This window comes from Notothenia rossii (assembly GCF_949606895.1).
Source record: "Notothenia rossii genome assembly, chromosome: 7".
Taxonomy (NCBI): Eukaryota; Metazoa; Chordata; class Actinopteri; order Perciformes; family Nototheniidae; genus Notothenia; species Notothenia rossii.
This window is the reverse complement of record NC_136905.1, coordinates 60104280-60128760: the sequence shown is the minus strand read 5'-3', so window position 1 is coordinate 60128760 and position 24481 is coordinate 60104280. Positions and strand designations below refer to the sequence as shown.

General features: G+C 41.2%; 1 protein-coding gene across 2 annotated transcripts in view; it reads right to left on the bottom strand.

The window, feature by feature from the left end:
- LOC307046247 (alcohol dehydrogenase class-3 chain L) overlaps nt 1-24481 on the bottom strand; it is a 50739-nt gene that overhangs the window by 8693 nt on the left and 17565 nt on the right. Inside the window, exon 1 of one of the 2 annotated variants that reach the window (XM_079692557.1) lies at nt 3536-3590. The exons of the other annotated variant lie outside the window; for it this stretch is intronic. Within the exon in view, the coding sequence (XP_079548683.1) occupies nt 3536-3553 (18 nt within the window). The 5' untranslated portion in view covers nt 3554-3590. Of the gene's footprint in view, nt 1-3535; nt 3591-24481 lie in introns of those variants that run through there. 2 annotated transcript variants of the gene reach the window in all.

Sequence of the window (24481 nt, the reverse complement as noted above, 5' to 3'; positions counted from 1 at the left end):
GTGAATTACTTTACATTGTGGATAAGGCAGGGCTGCCAACACTCACACATTGAGCGTGAGAGTCACGCAATTAACCCATATCTCACGCACTCACGCCAAACATGCCTTTCTTCGCGCTAAGTTTTCGTCCAAAATAAATGCATATAAAAATAAAGTGAAGGAAAAGCAAACCGAGCGGTCTACGAAATGAGACGGTCTTCTGGCTTAGTTCATTAAGTTGGAACGATATTGGGAGATTCTGATTTCACGGATCAATAACTCATGAACAAAACGTTATTCAGACACAAATGATGTCTCCTAAGTACCGTGGTAAGGTTGACAACGAACTACAATCACAATTTGATCAACAAAAAGCCAATACGCGCCGTCCTCCGAGCTGGACACATTACATTGGTCTCTTATCTGCAGCCGGAGAAGAAACGAGTGCTAAGGGACCGTCTGCAAAGTGCAACTCCGAAAAAAGAGAAAACAATAATATTCAAACACTATTATACAGCTTATTACTACCAAACTCACTACACACATCAATAGTCTCCTGTTGGTCATACTACAGCAAGGAGTTTGGATGAATATGCTTTTGAATAATTTTGGGGAATATTTATAATGTAAAATAAATATTCAATAAATATGGCATCATCTTAAATAACTTTACTATTATACAGTATATTTCTACCAAACTCACTATTTGCATTGTTGTTGTTAGCATCTGGTTAGCTAGCTGCGCTAATGGATATTAGAAGCTGTTTCTAAAACAAGGAAAGGGAGAGCTCTGTCCTGTCAGACTGAGAGAACTACAGCTCAGTGAGGTAAGGGACTCTGTTTAGATAGTTAACTGTAGTCTAGTTATCTTAGTGGGTCTCAAACGTTTTGGTCACCATTTATGAGAATAAATGAGAAACAGTTATGAAATACTATGACAGTAAAACAAGAATAAAGTTTAAAAGGTGAGTGATTTGTAAAATATCCATAAAGAAAAAGAAAATCTGTTTACAGTTCTGTTTCATATGGGTGTTGAGAGATGTATACATAGATTCATTTTTCTCTCAAAGTGCACCAGATTGATGCATTTAACTTCAATATTAAAAAATTAAAAAATCTTCCCGGGCATGGAGGTGAGGACCCCTAGGGGCCTCATTTATAAAAGGGATATACGCTCAAAAAATGGCGAACGCCAGTTTCTACGCAATGTTTGCGATTTATAAAAAACTAACTTGATGGGAAAACATGCGGTCCTCGACGCAAACTCTAACCCATGCGTACGCATTAAGCACAAAAACGGGAGAGACGAGAAACTGCGACACCGTTGGCAGAAGGAAGAATGGAGAGAAATATTTGGAAATAATACCATAAATAAAATGTTACCTCTCATTTATCATATATGAAGAATTCATTTTTCAAACATTGATCGAAGCCAATCTTAAAATGATTAAACAAACGCCTGTTTGCGACTCCTCAATGCACACAAAAACCTAACTTGGAGAAATAAATAAATACGGATATGTAATTTAAAACCACCTCGAATATGTTGTGTTAATGTTATGAAATGTTTTCTCATAAATGATGCGGTAAGCAGGAGGGCAGAATTACGTCTAAACTGACGCCGTTTTGCATTTCTATAGGTTGTATACGAGCATGGTTTTATATATTATCATGTTTAATCATGTTTTATGCTGTTTGCTAAGACTTGATAAGTCACTCATAAAACACAGGAGGTATGGAAACTAAGAACACCATATGTGGTAAATTTTACAGCTAATATAACACAACACATTAGTTGTATTTCCTTTAACTGGTGGATTATGGATATATAGTTGCTGATCGACAGCCTGGAACACAAACCACCAAATACAAAAACATAATTCAGATCCAGTCGTCATGACTCCACTCCGGAGGGATTCCCCAATCCTTTCTTACAGTTTCTCATCAAGGGGGTGTCTCCTGTCCCCGGTACAAACACACTGCCTGAGGAAGGCTATGTGTATGTTTTTTGTCATTAGACTTTTTCGGACCACTAATTTATTTATGTTGGTGACGATCCGACCTCCATGCTGCTACTCTGGTTCAAACTGCATCCAGCAAACAATATGATTTATCTCGACCTTCCCAAAATAACCAAAATCTGACACAGTGTGAGATGTCTTTTTTAGCTGTTCTATCGTCATTTCCTGCGATCTTCTTCATGCAGTCAGTCAAAATGAATGAATGGGCGTTTCTTTGACTATTTATGAGCAAATATGGGCGTTACGTGAAGCCCACAAAAGCTGTACCGCATTTCGAGTCGATTGTGATTTATAAAGGGAAACCGGCGTAGGAAGTGCTGTACGCACTTTCCTCACCGGTACGCAATGTTTGGTGAATCGGAAAATGTCGGAACATTTCTGTACCTATTTTTTGGATTTCTACTACGTACACTAAGTAACCTTCCCACGTGAATCCTACGCACGGCGTTATAAATGAGGGCCCTGATAAGGGTGGAGAGTTGTTCATTAGTTGTCCATTGTTCTGTGTGTCAAAATGAAAGACAGCCTACACATCAAACCGTGGGGTCTTATGTCATTACGTGTTGATACTATCAACACGTAATGTTGTATCGATGTATATAGAGATGTACTACAGCAAAAGTATTCTCCGTCGGGATTTCCTGCAACAACACCACGCCGTTATCTTGATTCTGATTGGCCAGAAGACATTATCAAAGATGTCCTATTGAGAAGACGATCACTACGTGACAAAAGTTTTCAAAACCTTTTCTAGTCTTTGTTATTTCCAGACAAGTGACTACTGAACTCAATCTTACTAACTGCTGTCTGAGCAATTTACTCAGCGCGAGTTGGCGGACTTTATTTTGCTTACTTTAACATCATTTTACATGGTGGGGCTAAGGTGGTGCTAAGCCATTTCTTGGTATGGCTGTAGCCTACCCCAGCCATACCCTGGCGCCGCCACTGGTTATTAGGGAATGTTTAAATAACCAGACATTAGAATGCTGTAATTTAACACCAGAAAAACGATAGGAATTGCCTTGGACCCCGTCGACGCCGGCCAATAGGAGAAGACTACAGGGAGAATCGATCTCTTCTTCACCCTCCGCTGCCCCAACGCGAACGGGACCAACAGCTGGGAAGGGGGGGAGCCGCCAACTCGCAAATGTCATTGTATATCATCGCATAATTTGTTTAATTAAATGCTGTTAACTTTTATAAGCTTCCTTGTACTCTTTTCAGTTGATCCTAGTCCCGGGGCTTAAGAAATCCTAACACCCTCCCCCCACCCCACTTGTGCAAACATGTTTCATCAAAAGAAAGGCTGAACCTTAAGAATGTCAAGGTGTTCTAGTTCTCTATTCAGGTTCTTAAAACATTTGTACCAATGAATATCATGTCCCCCCCCTACTGGAGAACACATTGCCTCTGTTCCATACACTACTAGACTGAGCAGAGGAAGTCCAGGAAATGTTAATTTTTGTCGAACAGCTCAAATTTAACCTTTACAGATATTCCTATCATTGCATGTGAGAAGAAGTCAGCGTTCTTACCTTCCCTTCAGTGGCCATGCTGTTTCACAACTGGAATCTCTCTCACACATGATCAGATACAAGAGGAAGTATTGTCAGAGTTTAGACCAATCACAAAGAAGCTTCCTGCCTGTGTTGGCCCTGTCCAAACACTTTTCTGCCCACCTTCCCAACAATGCTTATTCCCTCCTTTCAATGATTTTGAGGTAAAGATTAGCATAGGGATATTAAAAGATACATGTTCTCAAAAACCTTATGTTTTATTTTTGTTATATCCCAACTAGAATATTTGCCAATTACTTTAACATTTTTAGAAAGTTAGGGAGGATCAGGAAATACAGTTTGGGATAGTTCATTATAACCATAGTGTTGAATACTGTTGCATAGATGAGACACAATTGTATATTTCCATTTCTCCTGAAAACCCAGATTCTGCTTGTATTACTAGTCACTTGGACAACTATAATTCTCTTTTGACTGGTCTCCCTAAAAACATCTTTAAAGAAATTGCAATTAATTCAGAATGCTGTGGCCAGGATCAAATTCCCCTGTGCTGGCATCACTGCACTGGTTACCGGTGTCTTTCAGAATTGCTTTTAGTGATTTACAAGGCTTTACATAACCTGGCCCCTACATACACCAGTTTTTTTATTTTTTATTTAACCTTTATTTAACCAGATAAAAAGCATTGAGATAAAATCTAATTTACAATGCTGACCTGGCCAAGAAGGCAGCAACGTTACACATAACACATAACACAAACATATAAAATACAGAGAACATAACTAAGAAAACAAAAGACGAAAAAAAGCAGTTACTACATTGTGCACATTAGGACAGTAAGAAAGGCACTACTTATTACTGCAAGAGCAGCTGGTGGTAAGGACTTCTGACAACTTCAATTTAAAACAGGCTATAGAAACAAGTGCCGTCAGTTTGAGGCGTGATTGAAGGTCATTCCAAGACCAAGGACCATAATAAAAGAGACTCCTTTTTCCAGCCTCAGTCCGCACAGCAGGAACCTGGAACCGTATCAAGGCACTGGATCTGAGGTTGTAAAAGTCACAAACTGGAGCAAATCTGGCACATATGTAGAGTGGAAGATTTCCTAAAATGGCTTTATACATTAATAAAAACCAATGCTGAATCCTACGCATAGTGAGTGAGGACCATCCAGTTAGGCTATACAGTGTGCAATGATGAGTCCTATAGGGTGCATTTGATATATAACGCAGTGCAGCATGGTAGAGTGGGTCAAGTTTGGCCAAGACAGTGGGACAGGCAAATCTATAAATGGTGTCACCGTAGTCCAGCTGGGACAGGAATAAGCCAGAGACCAACCTTTTACGGGATGAAGTTGAAAAACAACATTTAAGTCTGTAAAGGAAGCCAAGACTGAATTTCAATTTCTTTGTTAGAACTTCGATATGGTGTTTGAAGTTCAGATTACTGTCCAACCAAAAGCCAAGATATTTGTAGATATCAACAAACTCCACAGAGACGCCATCAAGGGTGTCAATGGAGAGGCAAGAGGACGCTGACTTGGGACCAAAAAGCATTGCTTTGGTTTTCTTACTGTTCAAAAGCAGTTTGGAATCAAGAAGTGCATGCTGCAGCGTGATAAAATCAGATTTTAAATTGGAAACGGCCATGTCCAGAGAAGGAGCACATGAATATACAATAGTGTCATCAGCATACATATGATAGGTAGAAAATTGCATCTGATTACAAATATTGTTTACATATAATAAAAAGAGCAAAGGCCCCAAAATAGAGCCCTGTGGAACGCCCTTCTCCAAGGTGACAGGGTCAGAGACAGTGCTACCCAACCTGACGCATTGAGTACGGTCGGTTAGATAACTCTGAAACCAACAAATGGCATTATGACCGAAACGAGACACCAACATAACATTAGACATAATGTGGTGATCTACAGTATCAAATGCTTTGGCTAGGTCAATAAACAATGCAACACAAACAGATTTGTTATCCAAAGCAGCCTTGATATCATCTAAGACTTTCAGACTGGCAGTCACAGTACTGTGCTTTGATCTGAATCCAGATTGCATAGGGTTAAGGATGTTGTGTGAATTTAAAAAAAGTTTTAGCTGAGTAGAAACTAGGGACTCAAGAATCTTTGATAACACAGAAAGATTTGAGATAGGACGATAATTATTTAACTCAGTGGGATCACCAGCTTTCAAGAGGGGCGATACCAGAGCTTGCTTCCACAGAGCTGGCAGTGTGTGAGTGGACAGGGAGAGATTAAAAATATCAGTTACTGGTTGTGCTATAATCTGAGCTGCAATTTTTAAAAAGAATGGGTCGAGGCCGTCAGGCCCGGCAGACTTTTTAGGATCAATTGAGTGCAAACCCTGTAAGACTTCAGAGACCGAGAAAGAAGCAAAATCAAAAACAGGGGAGCTCATCTCTTGACTAGGGCTGTGAGTACGACCATTTAGAGAGTCATGACTTTGCTCATCAAAAATGTGACCAGCCTTTTTGAAGTGAGCATTGAAAGCATTAGACATACCATCTGAATCTGAAATAAAATAATCACTGACCTTCAGTTTTTGTGGGAAACTAGAAACTTTCTTGTTCTGAAGTGATTTAATTGTTTTCCAGAACTTAGAATGGTCATTAAAACAATCAGTGGTTAAGCTCAGATAGTAATCAGTTTTAGCTTTTTTAATAAGGGCTGAACATTTATTTCTGAGGACACGAAAAAGAAGCCAGTCATCACTAGTGTTAGACTTTCTAGCTAAAGACCAGTGACTGCCTTTCATTTTATAAACCTACAAGGACACGCAGATCCTCCAATACATTTATTTTAGAAGTAAAAGAACTATTAAACAATACATCTGGGGAGGCTGCTTTTGTTATGAACCGAGACACAGGACCCAAAAGCAGTTGTCCAAAAATAGAATGTTCTTTAATAACAAAAACTAAATCGTACTTTCAAAAATAGAAAGCAGTTAAATAGCCAAAGTTAAGTTGTACAGCAACACAAAAACTCACTTGGCAAAAGGTCTAAATCTCAAGGTAGGTATCAGGAGTCAAAAAAGGCCCAGGTTCCCACGACATGAAACATAACGAACTGACAAAGGAACAAAGAAACACCAGGGCTATATATATATATATATATATAGGTGAGGGGGATCGGCACAGGTGAAAACAATCAGGGCAGGGCCAAGCAATCTCAAGGGTGGGAAACACACAAAGGCAGGAAATGTGGGATCTGGGATGAGAGGAAAGATTACTTTCAAAATAAAAACAGGAAGTGACAAGATCAAAACACAAAACTAGAGTAAAAACATAACTAAACCTAACATACTGCAATTCCTTAAATCTCTTTCAGATTGTTGGCAGTCCCACTAGACCCAATCTGAAATCTCCTGAAAAATCCTCCTTAATTGATCTAATCCTTACAAATGCTTCTCATAAATACACCCCTGCTTCTGTATTTGCAAATGACATCAGTGACCACTGTGTCATTGCCACGGTACGGAATACAAAAGTCCCTAAGACAAAACCCCGTATCATCATAAAGCGTGATATGAAACATTTTGTAGAGCAGGGTTTTTTCCACGACCTGTTTCTATTTGATTGGGACAAAATCAATCTCATTGCAGATGTTGAAACTGCCTGGACATTATTTTATGATGGTTTTATTAAAATAGTTGATAGGCATGCCCCCTTAAGAGAATACAGAGTAAAAGGCAGAGACAATGCATGGTTCACATCAGATCTTTCTGATTTACTACACGAGCGCAATGTGGCATGGTCAAAAGCCAGGAGTACAGGTCTTGAGTCACATTGGCTGCTCTTCAGGCAGCTGCGAAATGCATTTACCGTTAAAATCAGAAATGCCAAAGCGGATCATCTCCTAACTGAAACTTCAGATAACCTAAATAATCCCCTTAAATTCTGGAAAACTATTAAATCATTAACTGGAAACAAAAATGTTATAGAGCTTCCTGATTGCATTGTGAAGGAGGACTCTGTTCAAATCTCTGATAAGGCAGAAATGCTTGGTTGTTTTAATGAGCATTTTATTGCTTCTGGTTCTCTGTTTACCTCGCAGAACATAGCTCAATGAGCCACTGATCGCTCTGACGGTGGTATCTGGGAGGGTGAACCGTTTAATTTTATTCCAGTAACAGTTTCAGAGGTGCATAAAGCCCTGAAAAGTTTGGAACCAAGAAAATCAGCAGGTCCTGACAACCTGGAGCCGTACCTTTTAAAGTTAGCAGCTGATTTTATAGCTTTGCCCTTGGCTTATCTTTTTAATCTGTCCTTGGAGACAAACGAAATTCCCCTTATTTGGAAATCTGCTTTTGTTCTCCCACTGTTAAAAGGGGGTGACCCCACTCACCTAAACAACTACAGACCCATCTCCAAATTGTGTGTTTTAAATAAAGTACTGGAATCACTGGTCAATTTCCAACTGAAAGAGTTTTTATCAATAAATAATATTTTATCTGAGTTTCAATCTGGTTTTAGGAAAAATCACAGCACTACAACAGCTGCCTTAAAAGTAGTAAATTATCTTATTTACTTCTTAGACAATAGAGAGCATTGCGCAGCACTTTTTATTGACTTGTCAAAGGCTTTTGACACAGTGGATCATGCCTTACTGTTACAAAGACTTGTTAGTATCGGTCTTTCAGGTAAGGCTGTCTGTTGGTTCAAGAACTATCTTTCATGCAGATCACAGTGTGTGCGGGCAGAAGGCTTAACTTCAACATCTCTTCCGGTATCCAAGGGTGTGCCACAGGGATCTGTTTTAGGACCATTGTTATTTATTATTTACATTAACAGTCTTAATAACAATGTTTTGAATGCAAATTTGCATTTTTATGCTGATGATACAGTTATTTATTGTTCTGCGTCCACCCCGAAGCAGGCTCTTTATCAGCTCCAGAATGCTTTTAACATTGTACAATCCAACATGTGTGATTTGAAACTTGTTTTAAATGCTGGCAAGACAAACCTAAAGATGTTCTCGAAAGCAAAAGCCAAGGTCTTGAACCTTCCTCCTATCACCACCTTGCAGGGGACGGAGGTTGAATCTGTGTTGCAGTATAAGTATCTTGGAATTATAATTGACAATTCGCTCTCTTTTAAACCACACATTGTGGAACTCTTGAAAAAATTAAGAATAAAATTAGGTTTTTTCTTTAGAAACAAGTCTTTTTTTTTCCTATGAGGCCAAAAAGAGACTAGTGTCTGCAACCTTTCTGTCTGTGCTGGATTATGGAGATGTGGTTTATATGAATGCATCTTCTCAGTGCCTTCACTCGCTGGACACCGTCTACCACGGTGCACTGAGATTCATCACAAACCCCAGATCCTTGACGCACCACTGCAATCTATACACTTGTGTTGGATGGTCTTCCCTGACCACGCGTAGACTGAAACATTGGCACATCTTTATATATAAGGCTATTCTTGGTGCTCTTCCCCCTTATCTAAGTATGTACATAAATAAAAAATGCACTTGATCCTATCGGCTTCGCTCAGAGAACTTTTTCCTTTTAACTGTACCAAAGGTCCGTACTGAACTTGGGAAAAGGGCGTTCAGTTACACTGCCCCTCAAGCTTGGAACCTGCTTCAAACTGAGCTGAAACTCAGAGAGCTGGTCTCATTAGAAACACTCAAAGCAACTTTAACTGACCTCGAAGCAGGCCGCTGTGTCTGTAAATGCTTTGGCTAAACTTGGTGTATGACTGTGTTGTGATTGTGTGTTTTTTTTTTTTTTATTGTTTGTAACTGTAAAACTGTCTGAAACTGTGCTGTTATCATTCTTGGGCCAGGACTCTCTTGAAAAATAGATTTTTAATCTCAATGAGACCTATCCTGGTTAAATAAAGGTTAAATAAATAAATAAAATATCTGTCGAGTCACAACAGCTTTCTGTTTTTATGGTCCCAAACTGTGGAACAGATCCATTGGATATTAGAACAGCAAACTCCATTGGAGTTTTTAAAAGTATATTGAAGACCTATCTTTTGAATTAGCCTATTCATTTGGGGTCATTTTAGTTGTATCACTGTTCATTTTTTATTGTTTTATGGTTCTGTGATATAACTCTTTCTGTTTGTTTATAATTATGTTTTTAATTACATTTCCTAACTCTTTTATATTATTTGTATCTAGTCTTACTTTGTAAAGTACATCGGGCTACATCTTGTATTAAAGTTGCAAAAATAAATAGTTGTATTATTATTATTATTTTTCCCGCAATATTTTCTTTAATTTCTTCTCCCAAATTTTAAATCTAGTGCATTTCTTATTTTTGTATATATTTTTTTTGTATGACTTATTATGACATATGACCTAGGTGTAAGGAACGTATGGAAATATATTATGTATGTATGTTTATTTAATTTTAAAACAAAGAAGTATACAGTTAATTCAAATGTGAGTTATGACCACATTTTAAAGTAGGCTATAGCTGTAGGTTTTAAAACCAGTAAGTAGTGTAGTGAGGACAATTTTTTTGTGTGATCCCATTACATTTTCTATGGAGGCTCGGAGCGGCCATAATCATAATCTTTTTTATATTTTGTGAGATTGCGAGATTGAACCCCAGCAATCCACAGTAAATCCAGTGTGTAAACCTAAACTAGAATAGCATAATTTGTTTTCCAAAAACCTAAATAATGTCGAACACCTGTATCCAACCATGGCTGCTTTCCACTTTCGTAGAAAAAAGAGCAATCTTTAACTGTAATTTCTTGAATATGAAACTTCACGGTGCGCAACATCAGCTGCTATTATATGTACTTATATCCTTTCATTTAGTGTGCCTGTTGTTTACCTGCAATATTAGATCCTTTATTAAAACGTATTCAACAAACTGTCTGAATCCCTGCTTGGGGACAAATCCCAGAGACCATCCGAAATATGGAGTCAGATTTGGGTCAATATTCTAGCGCGCAAAACAAGCTACTCACGGGCGGAAAATGTGCTTTTACACGCGCATGAAATGACCCTCGCGTGCAGATTAAACCCCCGCGAGTGGCTATGCGCTCGCTCGAGAGAGAGAGACAGCCCTCTTGCTCGCTCGCGCGAGTGTCAGCCTCACTCGCTCGCGGAGTCTGTCTGCGCGCACGTGAAAAGTTTCTGACACTTTAGGGCGGAACCACTGGACTTTGATTGAAAGCTGCCAGGAAGCCCGGAGTTGCCAGGTTTGATAAATGCCTGAACTACCAAGAGCCGAGGAGTGACAGATCAGTTGGACGACATTGAATGGTAAAGTTGTCCATAAAAAACTATTATATTCGTAAAGTGTACAGCTAATATAAACATATATCAATTAATTTGGTCTAAAAAAATTACACATTCATTCTAGGAGTGTAATACTTTTACAAACACTATAGTAATTAAAGCTGCAAGCAGCGTTGAGCGGGTCTTCCACATTCCGCAGGCTGTTGTCCGCACGTCGACGTGTGTGTCTAGGTGTCTCGAGGACTCGGCCGTTGGCAAAAGTGGGAAGTTTCAGGCCGATCGGACAATGTATTTAGGAGTTACAGCAGTATCATAAACATTGTGTTTGATGGCGGGTGATCTGTCGCCATGGCAACGGCATTTGATGACATCCCCTAATACGCCTCGATGTGTTGAGGGCTGCATCGTTATCAAACCTGTGAAGTCTTGGGCCGTTTGGAGCATGTTAACTGGAGTTATGAGCAAACCGTGTTTCACGGCGACCATTTTGTTACCATAGCAACGAAATTTGACCAAATCTCAAAACTGACACATATATGTCTCGAGGGCTTGACGGTTAGCACACATGTAATGTTTGAACAGTTTTTGACCATATACACAGGACTTATAGCAATATCGTGGTTAACGGCGAGGGGTGTGTTGCCATGGCAACAGCTTTTGGGTAAAACTCACTTTTGTCATATTGAGGTTTTGAGGGCCGGACCATTAGCCATCATCTGAAGTCTGGTGCCGTTTGGATGATTTTCCATTGAATTAGGACAACACCGTGTTTCATGGCGAGGGATCTGTCGCCATGGCAACGGCATATGATGACATCCCATAATTGGCGTAGAGCTGTTGAGGGCCGGACCATTAGCCATCATCTGAAGTCTGGTGCTGTTTGGACGATTTTCCATTGAATTAGGACAACACCGTGTTTATTGGCGAGGGACACGTTGCCATGTAAACGGCATATGAGGACATCCCATAATTGACATAGAGCTGTTGAGGGCCGGACCATTAGCCATCATCTGAGGTCTGGTGCTGTTTGGACCATTTTCATAGGAGTAACAGCGACACCGTCTTTCATGGCGAGGGATCTGTTGCCATGGCAACGGCATATGATGACATCCCATAATTGACATAGAGCTGTTGAGGGCCGGAACATCAATGATAGTCTGAAGTCTGGTGCTGTTTGGACGATTTTCCATTGAATTACAACAACATCGTATTTTTTGGCGAGGGATGCGTTGCCATGGAAACAGCATATGGTGAGATCTCATATTTCACGTAGAGCTGTTGAGGCATTGACCGGTGATATAAAAGTGAAGATTGGGGGACGATGGGACCTTGTCCATTGGAGTTACAGCTACACCGTGTTTTATGGCGAAGGATCCGTTGCCATGGTAACGCCAAATTAAGTAACATCAGATTTCACCTAGAGCTGTTCAGGGCCGCAGTGTTAACCATCATGTGAAGTTTGGTGGCGTTCTGAGAATGTCAGTTGGCGTTATGACATCATCGTTTTCCATGGCGAGGGACCGCCTAGCATTGAGCGAACGCGAACTTTGGCGCCAAATCACGGCTACGCCTTGCAAAAGAAAAAAATTTCCGTGATAACTTTAAATTGCCCATGTCTCGAGAAGCTACCCGACGAATTTCGAGTCGTACGGACAAAATCCCTATGACAAGATAGATTTCGTACGGGGGACGAAAAATGCCAAATTCAAAATGGCCGACTTCCTGTACGTTATTTTATACCCCTCCAAGAGGCTTTTTGGTTCGTCTCCGCACCCTAGATATACGTAGCGAGTTTCGTTCGTTTACGTGAAAGTTAAAGTGGGGGGAGTTTACGTTAAAAACGGAAGTGGGCGTGGCCTACGCACTTTTTTACGCAAAGTTCCGGAACCAATTGACCTTTCGCAAAGCCACGCCCCTAAATGCCCGTTGTCCAATCATATTCGATCACGTGCGCGGCTCCCTGGGGAAGTCCGACAAGCTTAGCGTTCAAATTCATTGCGAAAATGGTGAAGCGTTGTGCTTATGGTCTTTGCAAATCGGATAGCAGATATCCCATAAGCTTAGAGGGGGGGGCTGATATTTTACCCGTTTCCTAAACCCAAAACCCGAGAGGAGAGATGCCGCCAGTGGATAAAGAAATGCGGCAGGCCCCATGCCCAGCTGAATATGGCGAATATCAACAAACACAAATACGTTTGCTCCAAGGTAAATACGTGCTAACGTAGCTAGCTAGCTAGCAAAGATTACATTCACAAATTAACTAACTAATTTAATTAACTAATTTCACTAACTAACGTTAGCTAAAGTCACACGACTACAGCTGTAAGCTGTGTGCTTCTAGGTCGTTTTGACCATGTATATCACTTGATGCATAATAATGTCTGAACAGCTGAGCTCCGTTATTAGTCTACCTGTGGTCAAAGTACAAACAAGAAAGCCAACAGGCAATCATTCATTTATATTTTGCTTTAATCTTTGTAGCATGTTGTTAATGGAAAGCCTACTGCCGACTTCCCTAATCCTGCTGCACAAGTGGGCGAACCCGACCCCCACAAAGGAACAACAAGGTGGATGCAGAAAGCCACCAAGGAAACGGTAGTTAACTTTAGACAAACTACAACATTTAATGCCTCTTGTGATTGTATTGTTTTATTCCAAAATAATAATAATAATAATTCCGTCGAATTTGACATACAGCTCATGTGGTTTTTCACTCTTGCACTGCGACCTGTATGCAAGTGCCTCTATTGATGTTGTGCCTCCCTCTTTTCTAATGTTTATACTGTGGATATAACCCTCCATAGCGTATTGTAGCCCCTTTTGTCGGGACCTGGAGGATATTGCTGCGTTATTGCTCCAAAATGAGTCTGTTAAGGCGACTCCGACGTTACGGAGACCCTCCATTATGGCTTTGTTTAACGCATCTGGCTCTCAGCTTGTCGGACTAGCAACAGTAACCAAGGGGGGGCGTGGCTTTGCGAAAGGTCAATTACATATTTCAAGTTGCCACACTTCTGACGCGCGTGCAACATTTGGTGAGTTTTTACATAATGTTGCGGGTGTCAAAAGTGCGCGCAAAATGTTCAAATAATAATAATAACAAATAATCGGTCCGATCTCAATAATGTGCTACGCCCACCTCACTGTAGGAGCATGGGCTACCTACTGCCATGATTTAGGCCACTTTTAATGGGCTTTTGCCCCTCGTTTTCCCTGTTTTTTGTGGGTTTTGCATGGTTATCGCTCGCTATGCGAGGGACTAAATTGATCGTAACGATATCAATTATGCGAGTTGCGGCCTATCAGCCGTCATGATTTCCGAACCTTTTCTGTGCTTTTGCCGGTCGTTTTCCCTGTTTTTGGGTGTTTTTCGCAGGTTTATCGGTCGCTGTGCGACCGATTTCAACAGGGTCTTCGCCGACCTCTGGTCTCAGACCCTAATAATATGCATTCTTTATGACAATATCATACTATTACTATAGGAGTGTTCAAAAAACAACTACAGAAACACTATATATTATACTATAGTAGTACTATTTAAAATAATATAGTCTTAATACGGAAACACCAAAAAAACCACTATAGTAATACTTTTACAAACACTAGTAATAATATGCATTCACTATGACAACATCATGATATTACTAGGAGTGTTCTATAGTGTGTTCAAAAAACAGAACTACAGAAACACTACAGATGGAGCGATTCATTTCGGACAGTTTGAAACGCGAGGGCCGTGATTGGTACGTGATCTGCCCTCGCTCAAGGGAAAACCTCCAGCTTGACTTGAGACCGCCCCCGTGATAGATAAATGTATTTATAATGAAGCCAGCTGCAATGGATCATTGATCCACCAGGAAGTGCAGTGGGGTTCCACACTGGAGCTCATGTGAAATAAAGTCAGATACAGTACGCTGGATGTACAGCGGAACTTTGTTAAGATCCATATGTCACGGATATCATACTCTGTGCTAAATAAGAGACATGTAATCATTTACAAAACATCAACATGTTGTTATTTAACAAAATAATTTTGTTATTCGAAAAAAACTAACGGGAGGAAATGCAGCCCGGCTCTCGATTTTTAATCCTAATTTAATCATCATCTTCACCACAATCATTTATGTTTATGTTCGCCGAATTGACATGAAATCACTGACACATATGAATATACTGTATTCAACTTCATTAAAACGTTATTAACGTGCCTAAACTCAGTAATTCACCAAAAATATGTATATTTTAATGGAGTTTCGTCGGTCGATCAGGATCCCAAAGTGTAGCGGAGGGATCCTCATCTGGATGAAGGGTGTTATTTTCCCCATAAAGAACAAGTCGCTGCAAATTATCCCGCTTATTACATGGCCACATTCTCAAGAAAGTAACGACATGACTCCCAATATTAATTGAAATGCTTTTATGGATTTAGAAAATGTTTTTATTGATTTAAAAAATAGTTGTATGTATTGATTTAAATTCACATGCATCCGTTAAGAAAAATAGTCCGTTGTTACAGTTTTTTAAACAGTCTGAATGAAACGGCAGCTCTCAGCTGTGTATTTACACAACTAATGGCCCATCAACCACAGCTCTCTCCCCCCCTCCCCCCCTGATCTTTCTTCTCCAGCAGCTAAATTAACAGTAGGTTACTCTGAGTGACCATAGACTGTATGTGACAAGCTTACAGTTAGTGACGTAACAACACCATAAAAGCTGGTGGGTTGAAAGCAATACGGGAGGTAAAAATAACTACAATAATTGTGACTTATTTATTGTGGCTTTTATGTTTTTAGGTATAAAATGTTATGTAATTCAGGCTTATAGTTCACCCTTCTCTAAAAGCCTTCAACAATGACAATATTCATTGTAATTTAATAAATCCTTCCAACACACATTGTAAAAAATAGCCTACTGTAAGTTAAGAAATCATTTCAATATGTACATCTTCTGATGTAACAACAATAACATTATAAATAGTAACATAGCTGAACATGTTATTGCACATTTAGCTTTGAGTGTTACTGACCTGAGATGTTTTTATTACATGAATTAAGGTGACTGAGGCTTTTTAACATACAGGGATGCAAACTCATCAGGTATGAAAAAGGTGACAAGGATCCGAGCCCCCGGCTCCCCCACCCCACGGAATGAAAGAGGATTTTAGCAGTCAGAAAAACTAAAGCAGCAGTGTTAATAATAACAGAAACGCCAAAGAGTCACATAATAGAAATATATAAAAGCATTTATTTCAAATTGTGGAACAGTCAGTTTATAATTTTGGCAGCACTGTTGAGCATTTTGAAAATGTATTTTCGTGCCTCTGTGCAAGGCTTAATTCTTTTTATCTTTATAGCCACATGGTGTAAAGTAACTAAGTTCATAAACTCAACAAGTACTATACTTGGGCACAATTTTGAGATACTTGTACTTTATTTAAGTATTTCAATGTTTTGCTACTTTGTTCTTCTACTCCACTACAGTTCAGAGGTACATGGTGTACTTTGACTCCACTACATGTATTTAATACCTTTAGTTACTTCACAGATCTGGATTAATTAAGTGAAATATAATCAAGTGTTAAATCAGACTTTAGTTCCACCTGGAGTAAATCCACAAGCTACCCTGCATTATACAAAGTCATTCAAACTAGCTGCACCTTTATTAGCTTTGAGAACACTTTCATGATCAATCATTATAAAACATATCATATCTATTATTCTGAAATGGACCAATCTGCACAATGACTACTTTTACTGTCGCTACTTTCACTATATTTTGATGATAATACTTTTCTACTTTTACTTGAGGAACATTTTGAATGCAGGACTTTTACTTTAACAGAGTATTCCTACACTCTGGGACTATTACTTTTACTCAAGTACAAGATCTGAGTACTTCTACTTTTACTCAAGTACAATAAATATACTTATACCACCTCTGTTTATAGCCTATGAAAAAAACTATTAGAAATAGAAGGCTAAAGCTAACGTTAGCAGATAGTGACAATGTATGCTAGCTAGCTAGCTCAACGATTCCTTAAATAATATTGCCACAGAAAAACTTTTCAGTTCACATCACGCTCTGCCGCTCCAACAGGGAGCTCTGCTCTGGACACCTGAACGGCCCGTTCTAACAGCTGTTCACCAGCGTTCCAGTCTGTGCCACAGTGACTCCGGACGCACAGTTAATATTAACGAACGCACCCGTAGGTAATGTAGCTGCTGAAGCTAGACCATCATCTCGGAGCAGCAGAGCCTTATTATACATCCATGAGCAGAGCCGACAGGCAGGAAGACTCGTGCACACAGCTCGTACTTCATTATAATATATAAAAAAAGAACACCATGCGTGTCATGATGGCACATAACAGCTCACGGCCGCAGATTACTGCGGGTCCCAGCCCCCCCCATACCCCAAAAATATTTGTATTGCAGATCTACATGAATCACACAAACGACTTATTTTGGATTCAAAACGGCGAATTTCGCCAAAAGGTGACAAGTTTGCATCACTGAACATAGACAGAGCACAACTGAAACATAACATCTGAAACGATGTAACAACATAATACACTTGTGGGGATGCTTGGGATGTGAGGAGTGAGGGACACGGCTTAGAACGGGCGTGTCGCCTGGCAGGACAGGAGAGTGTGTGCACCAGTCTGCCTTGATCTATGAATTCATGTCCCTGACACTCACTGCTGCCCACAGCTGTTTTATAGAAGGAAATTCCTTCACTTCATGAAAGTGTTTTAACCACACACACCTCTACTACACACACATGACGGGTGTTATTTTCCCCATAAGGAACAAGTCGCTGCAAATTATCCCGCTTATTACAGGGCCAAATTCTCAACAAAGTAACGACATGACTCCCAATATTAATTGAAATGCTTTTATGGATTTAGATTTTTTTTTTATTGATTTAAAAAATAGTTGTATGTATTGATTTAAAAAATAGTTGTATGTATTGATTTAAATTCACATGCATCCGCTAAGAAAAATAGTCCGTTGTTACAGTTTTTTAAACAGTCTGAATGAAACGGCAGCTCTCAGCTGTGTATTTACACAACTAATGGCCCATCAACCACAGCTCTCTCCCCCCCTCCCCCCTTGATCTTTCTTCTCCAGCAGCTAAATTAACGGTAGGTTACTCTGAGTGACAAGCTTACAGTTAGACACAACACTGTCATTGCAAGTGACCCTCAGTTAGTTGACTTTTATGTTCAACTGCTAAATTCGTTACTGATAAAAAAAGGGCTTCTACTGTACCTAATTACCTTAACACTAGAACCGCCAGAGGTTTTTGTATAGGCCTACCTAAACCCGTCAAATCCTGCTATTAGAATGCAATTTTTAACAACATAGGGTGCTACATAACACACTTTCAGGAAAAGTCAGGGACTGGGAGACTTTAATATTTTATTGAAAAAAAGTTACATTGCACACACACAACAACACATCACACAAATTGACCCGATTGGCGGTTCTAGTATTAAATAAACTCACTAATTAATGAAACCAGTTCAATACGCATTATTCTTATTCTTATCATTCTTTATGAGCGCAGAAATAGTCATAAAATCAGATCTGTTTTTTAAATGAAATCTGACGGCAGGCAGTTAGCTCTGATCACCTATGATAAATGCGCCGCACCAAATCGCTGGCCATTCAGCCACAGACACTGTTCGAAATGGGGGGGAGCTAGGAGGAGCTTGGCTCCCCCGAAGAGGGAGGGAGCTCCCCTGAAGGCTGACTTTGAGATAAATAGGGGGAGCCCAGAACAGTCGTGCATATTTGTGTCACACAGATTAGAAATGTTGAGTTTCTGTAAATAACAGTTCTTGAAATAAATAATAGTTATTGTTCATTACAGTTTCTGAATATTTGTTTTATATTTGTGAATATGTCTGGGTGTTGCCATCTGTATGTGGCGGCGCTGCATTCTTACTTAGGCCTACGTTGCTATGATTATGGCGGTGATGCCGGCGCGGTATTTGAAATGTTCATATTGATATTTTTTTAACTCTGGCTGTGTAATAAAAAAATATGGCAAAACGAAAACAGCCAAGCGTCACAGCTTTTGGATTCACAAGCAAAGAAGCGAAGGAGTCTAAAAATGACAACGTGAACGGAAAACAACTTTTAGTTGGCCGGCTGTAAGCGGCGTTAGGGTCGAGTTTGACAGCTCCACACCGAGGGAGAGGCCTGCCAATGCGGAGCCTGAAGAGGCTTCAACAACGGCCACATCCGCCGGCATAGTGACACCGTCTGTATTAGTAGAAGAGTGTTTTTATAGCAATTGATCGCATCCGCGCTGCTGCGCCAGTCAACAGAGCGTGCGTGTGACATATTTAGTAGCAGGATGTGCTCTGAAAAATAGGGCTCCCCGAAAGCAAATGGGTAATTCGAAAACTGACAGAGCTGCCTCTATACAAATCAAACTGTAGAAGGTGTGAAAGCACCTATTGTTTTAAATAATGGTCGGAATGTGACCTGTGAGCCTTCTGAATTACCGTGGGACAGCACATTCTAAACTAAAATGTTCAATCAATAAAGTAACATCTTATCTTATCTTAATAATATCTTCATATTAATAATAATAATAAATCATACAGTATGTGTCCGAAAGTGAGCAGGAGGAAGCAAACACAAAAATATACTGCATATTAAAGCAAACGATTGTAAAGGTTAAAGTATGAGTATAACAAATAAAGAAGTGTAATGTAAACATTTACATTATAATTATGATTATTTAATATATAAAGACTATATATTATTGAATTACAAGATTAGATATACTTTAGTTGATCTAAAATATTGATGTGTTAAAATGCTCTTCAAAACACAACTGAAAGTCCATGAAACTTGTCTTTCTGTATTTGTGAATGAAGCGCCATCTCCTGGTTAAAACCTGAAATTGAAAATCTGGCAACGCCCTCTTGGAAAATAGTGGGAGGGCTTAACATTCCTCTATACTGGTCTTTGGCTGGTGGTAGGCAGGAAGCTGTAAGCTGGAGTCCGAAATTCAGTGCTCCATCTGTATATATTATACTATAGTTATACTATTTAAAATAATATAGGAATACTACAAATATCTAGATACATAGTATTACTATTGAAATAGTATAGGGCTACTAGAGATAATAAAATGGCACTACAGAAAAATCTATAGAAATATGATAGCTGGTGAAAAATACTACAGAACACTACAAACTTACATTAGGACACTATACACAGTGCTTGAATTGGGCCGGTACTCACCGGTACGCAGTACCGGCACTTCTGATTTTTACCCATGTGGTACCGGCACTTCTTACTGAGTACCGGCAACGTGCCGGTACTCAGTAAAATGCCTGTACTCAGCCGCCGGCAATATACGTATATATAGTGCAAAGCAGCGCAAATGTGGGTCTGACTCTGCCTCACAGGGGGTGACTGGCTGTCTACATGACGTGGCCTGCCGACATTGCCACTTTCATACAGATCATACTAATGCCCTCCATTGGTCTCTGTGTGTCATTCAAGCTCGGGAGGGTGTGTGTTGGTGTATGTGTGGCGCGAGCGAGCGAGAAAGCGTGCGCACCGGTTACGTGTATTGTTGTTAGCATCTGGTGCTAGCTAGCTGCGCTAACGGATATAAGGAGCTGTTTCAACAACAAGGTGGAGGGAAAGTCCTTTGCTGTCAGACTGAGAGGCTGATAACTACAGCTCTGGTGAGGTAAATTACTCTCTGAGTCTTTAGATAGTTAACTTAGTTTAAGTTATCTCAGTGGGTCTCAAACGGTTCGGTCACCATTTATGTAAACACATATTTCCATTTGAGGGGTTAGTGATTAGTAAAATATGCATGAATAATAACAACAATAATAACAAAATGTTAACTAGGTGAAAAAAGGTAAGATAAACTTGTTGAGAGCTAATACTAGTCTTTGCTGTTGCCTCAAAGAGGAGCAGGGGGGAGAGGAGGGAGACAGGAGAGGCCGATTCAGGAGCCCAGACACACTCACAACTATAAATGAACCAAAAACAAATAAATAAACAAGTTTCAATGTTTTTTCATATTGGATATTGTATGTTATTGGTTATGGCCATGTACTTATTATTTTATGATTATTTAAATGTATACATTTTTGTTTCATATGGTTGTAGTCTCTTTATTTCCCCCTCAAAATGCACCAGATTGATGCATTTAAGTCCAACATTTAAAAAAAAAATCTCACCGGGGGAGCATGTCCCCGGACCCCCCTATAGGATTTGAGGCCCGTCCCCACTGTTCCCAAATAGATTTGCAATTTTTTTTAAATAGTAACCCATCTCCATATGTTTCTTTTTTAAAGATTTAAAACTAGAGGGCTCTCACTTTGTGAAGCAACGCTATTGACAAATAAATCCAGCAAAATGGCACCAAAAACTGGTAGTGGCCTCAGGGACGAGGACTCATTTAACCAGCCAGTAGGAGTCAAGCTTTACTTTCTTTTATATCCATAAAGAAAAGGTAAATCTGTTTACAGTTGTTTCATTATGGATGTTGAGAGGTATCCATATATCTCTTCATTTTGCTCTCAAAGTGCACCAGATTGATGCATCTAACTTCAATATTTAAAAAAAAAATGTTCCCGGGGGAGCATGCCCCCGGACCCCCCTAGACTAGAGGGTGTCAGGTCCACTCCCCACTTATAAAAATAGCACTTTACCACTGCACCCCCTCTAATCTCAGATGCACCCTGAGTCATTTTGTTTAAGTACAGTGAGCCTTTCTAAAATATACAGTAAAGAGACAAACCCACCAGCATTATAGGATATACTATGACTTTGTGCCAAATACTTGTTACGACTGATTAAACGGGTATGAACTCAAATGCACAACTCACAGAATTTAACAAAAAAAAGGTTTTATTCAAACCAAAGCTCAACGATAGTGGTACAAAAACAAAATCACTCTTAAAGAGGAAAAACACTAGGAGCATGAACAACAAAAATACTTAAACAAGACGTGGCTCAAAGCTCTGCTTGGGGTTAATCCTGGATTGCTAATGCTGGTGGTAGTCACAAGGAACGAAACGAACTGGCACAGGACAAAGGGAGACGAGGACAATAAATACACCAGGTAATGGAGAACAGGTGGAAACAATCAGTGGCGGGGTCGACAATCACAGGAGTGGGAGACACACAAGGAAGGGAGGTCAGAGTATCTGAAACGAGAGGGAAGGTTACTATTCAAAAATAAAGGGGAAAATCACTAGACCAAGACAAAAACTAACTAACATAATTTGCGAGACATGACAGTACTCCCCCCTCTAGGGACGACTCCTGACGGCCCAGGAACCTGAGGGTGCTGGCGAAAAAAGTCATTCATGAGAGTTTGATCCTCAACAAATCTTGATGGGATCCAGGAGTGTTCCTCTGGTCCATAACCCTCCCAGTCAACCAGGAACTGTCTCCCTTTGCCTCTGTTCAGGACCGCCAACAGGCGCTTGACCGTATAGACCAGGCCGCCGTCGAGCATTCGGGGGGGTGGAGGGGGTTTGGCCGCGGGAACCATGGGGCTTTCCTTTACCGGCTTCAGTCGTCCCACATGGAAGGTGGGATGAACCCTCAGAGACCTGGGGAGACGAAGGCGAACAGAGACAGGGTTAATTACTTTGGCCACTGGGAATGGGCCTACGAACCTAGGTGCCAATTTTTGTGACACCACATGAAGGGGAAGGTCCCTGGTAGAGAGCCAGACCCTCTGGCCGGGCCTGTACTCCGGAGCTGGCCGACGCTTCCGATCTGCCGCCACCTTCATGCGTTCCCCACTCCTTAGAAGAGCCCTGCGGGTGGCGGACCAGATCCGGTGACAACGCCGAACCAGGGCATGGGCGGACGGGACTGTGACTTCCTTCTCGAGGTCCGGGAAGGTAGGAGGTTGATACCCATAGGCAGCCTGGAAGGGAGTCAACCCAGTAGGGGCCGTGGTGAGCGTGTTGTGGGCGTACTCTACCCATGTGAGATGCCTGCTCCAGGAGGAAGGGTTCTGGAAGCTGAGGCAGCGGAGCCCAGTTTCTAATTCCCGATTAAGGCGTTCGGTCTGGCCATTGGACTCCGGATGGTACCCGGATGACAGGCTCACCGACGCCCCGATGAGGTTGCAGAACTCCCTCCAGAAGCGTGAGATGAACTGCGGACCCCGGTCTGAGACAATATCTTTGGGGAAACCATGGACACGGAACACATGAGTCATCATGATCTCTGCCGTCTCTTTGGCAGATGGCAGCTTGGGTAAGGCAATATAATGAACCATCTTAGAAAAACGGTCCACCACCGTGAGTACGGTGGTGTTACCTTCTGACATTGGGAGCCCAGTGACGAAATCCACGGAAATCTCAGACCAGGGCCGGCTGGGAACCGGAAGCGGCTGGAGCAGCCCCATCTGTGCCCTGGAGGATGTCTTGTTGCGGGCGCAGACAGGACAGGCCTCCACATACTCCCGGACCTCACGCTCCATGGATCTCCACCAAAAACGTTGCTTGATAAAGAATATGGTCCTCTTGACGCCAGGATGGCAGGTGAGCAGCGATGAGTGAGCCCAATGGACGACCTGTGGACGTACAGTAACAGGCACAAACAGACGGTTTGGCGGACAACCACTAGGTGCTTGGCTCTCACCGTTAGCTTGCTTCACCACAGATTCTATTTGCCAAGTGACCGCCCCTACCACACGGTTCAGTGGCAGGATGGATTCAGGCTTCTTGGCAACCGGCTCGGGGTCAAACAAACGGGACAGGGCATCCGGCTTGGCGTTCTGGGACCCCGGCCTGTAAGACAGAGTGAAGTTAAAACGGTTAAAAAACAGAGACCATCTTGATTGGCGAGAATTTAGTCTTTTAGCCTTCCTAATGTACTCGAGATTCTTGTGGTCGGTCCACACTATAAAAGGGAGCTGAGCCCCCTCCAACCAATGTCTCCATTCCTCCAGAGCAATCTTTACCGCCAACAACTCACGGTTCCCCACGTCGTAGTTCCGCTCTGCAGAGGAGAGTTTCTTGGAGAGAAATGCACAGGGATGAAGTTTGTTGTCTTCCTTGGACCGCTGCGACAGGACAGCCCCCACCCCTTCATTTGAGGCGTCAACCTCTACAACGAAATGACGAGTTGGGTCGGGGATGATGAGGATGGGGGCTGAGGTGAACCTCTCCTTGAGACGGCGGAAAGCCTCCTCGGCCTGAGGAGACCATACAAAAGGCACCTGAGGGGACGTGAGAACATGAAGGGGAGAAGCAATGGCGCTGAAACTTCTGATGAAGCGCCTGTAAAAGTTAGCAAAGCCTAGAAAACGTTGCACCCCCTTGCGGTTGTCTGGCGTAGGCCACTTAGCCACCGCACTGATTTTGGCCGGGTCCATCTGGATCAGACCAGGAGCTATGATAAAGCCTAGGAAGGATACAGTCTTAGCATGAAACTCACATTTCTCTGCCTTCACATACAGTTTGTTCTCCAGGAGTTTTTGGAGGACCTGACGTACATGGTGAACATGAGAGTCTTTGTCAGGTGAGTATATTAAAATATCGTCAAGATATACAAACACAAAACGGTTTAAAAACTCCCTTAAAGCATCGTTAATGAGTGCTTGAAAAACTCCTGGAGCATTGGTGAGACCAAATGGCATGACGAGATACTCATAGTGCCCTGTGGGTGTGTTAAAACCAGTCTTCCACTCATCCCCCTCACGAATTCTCACCAGATGGTAGG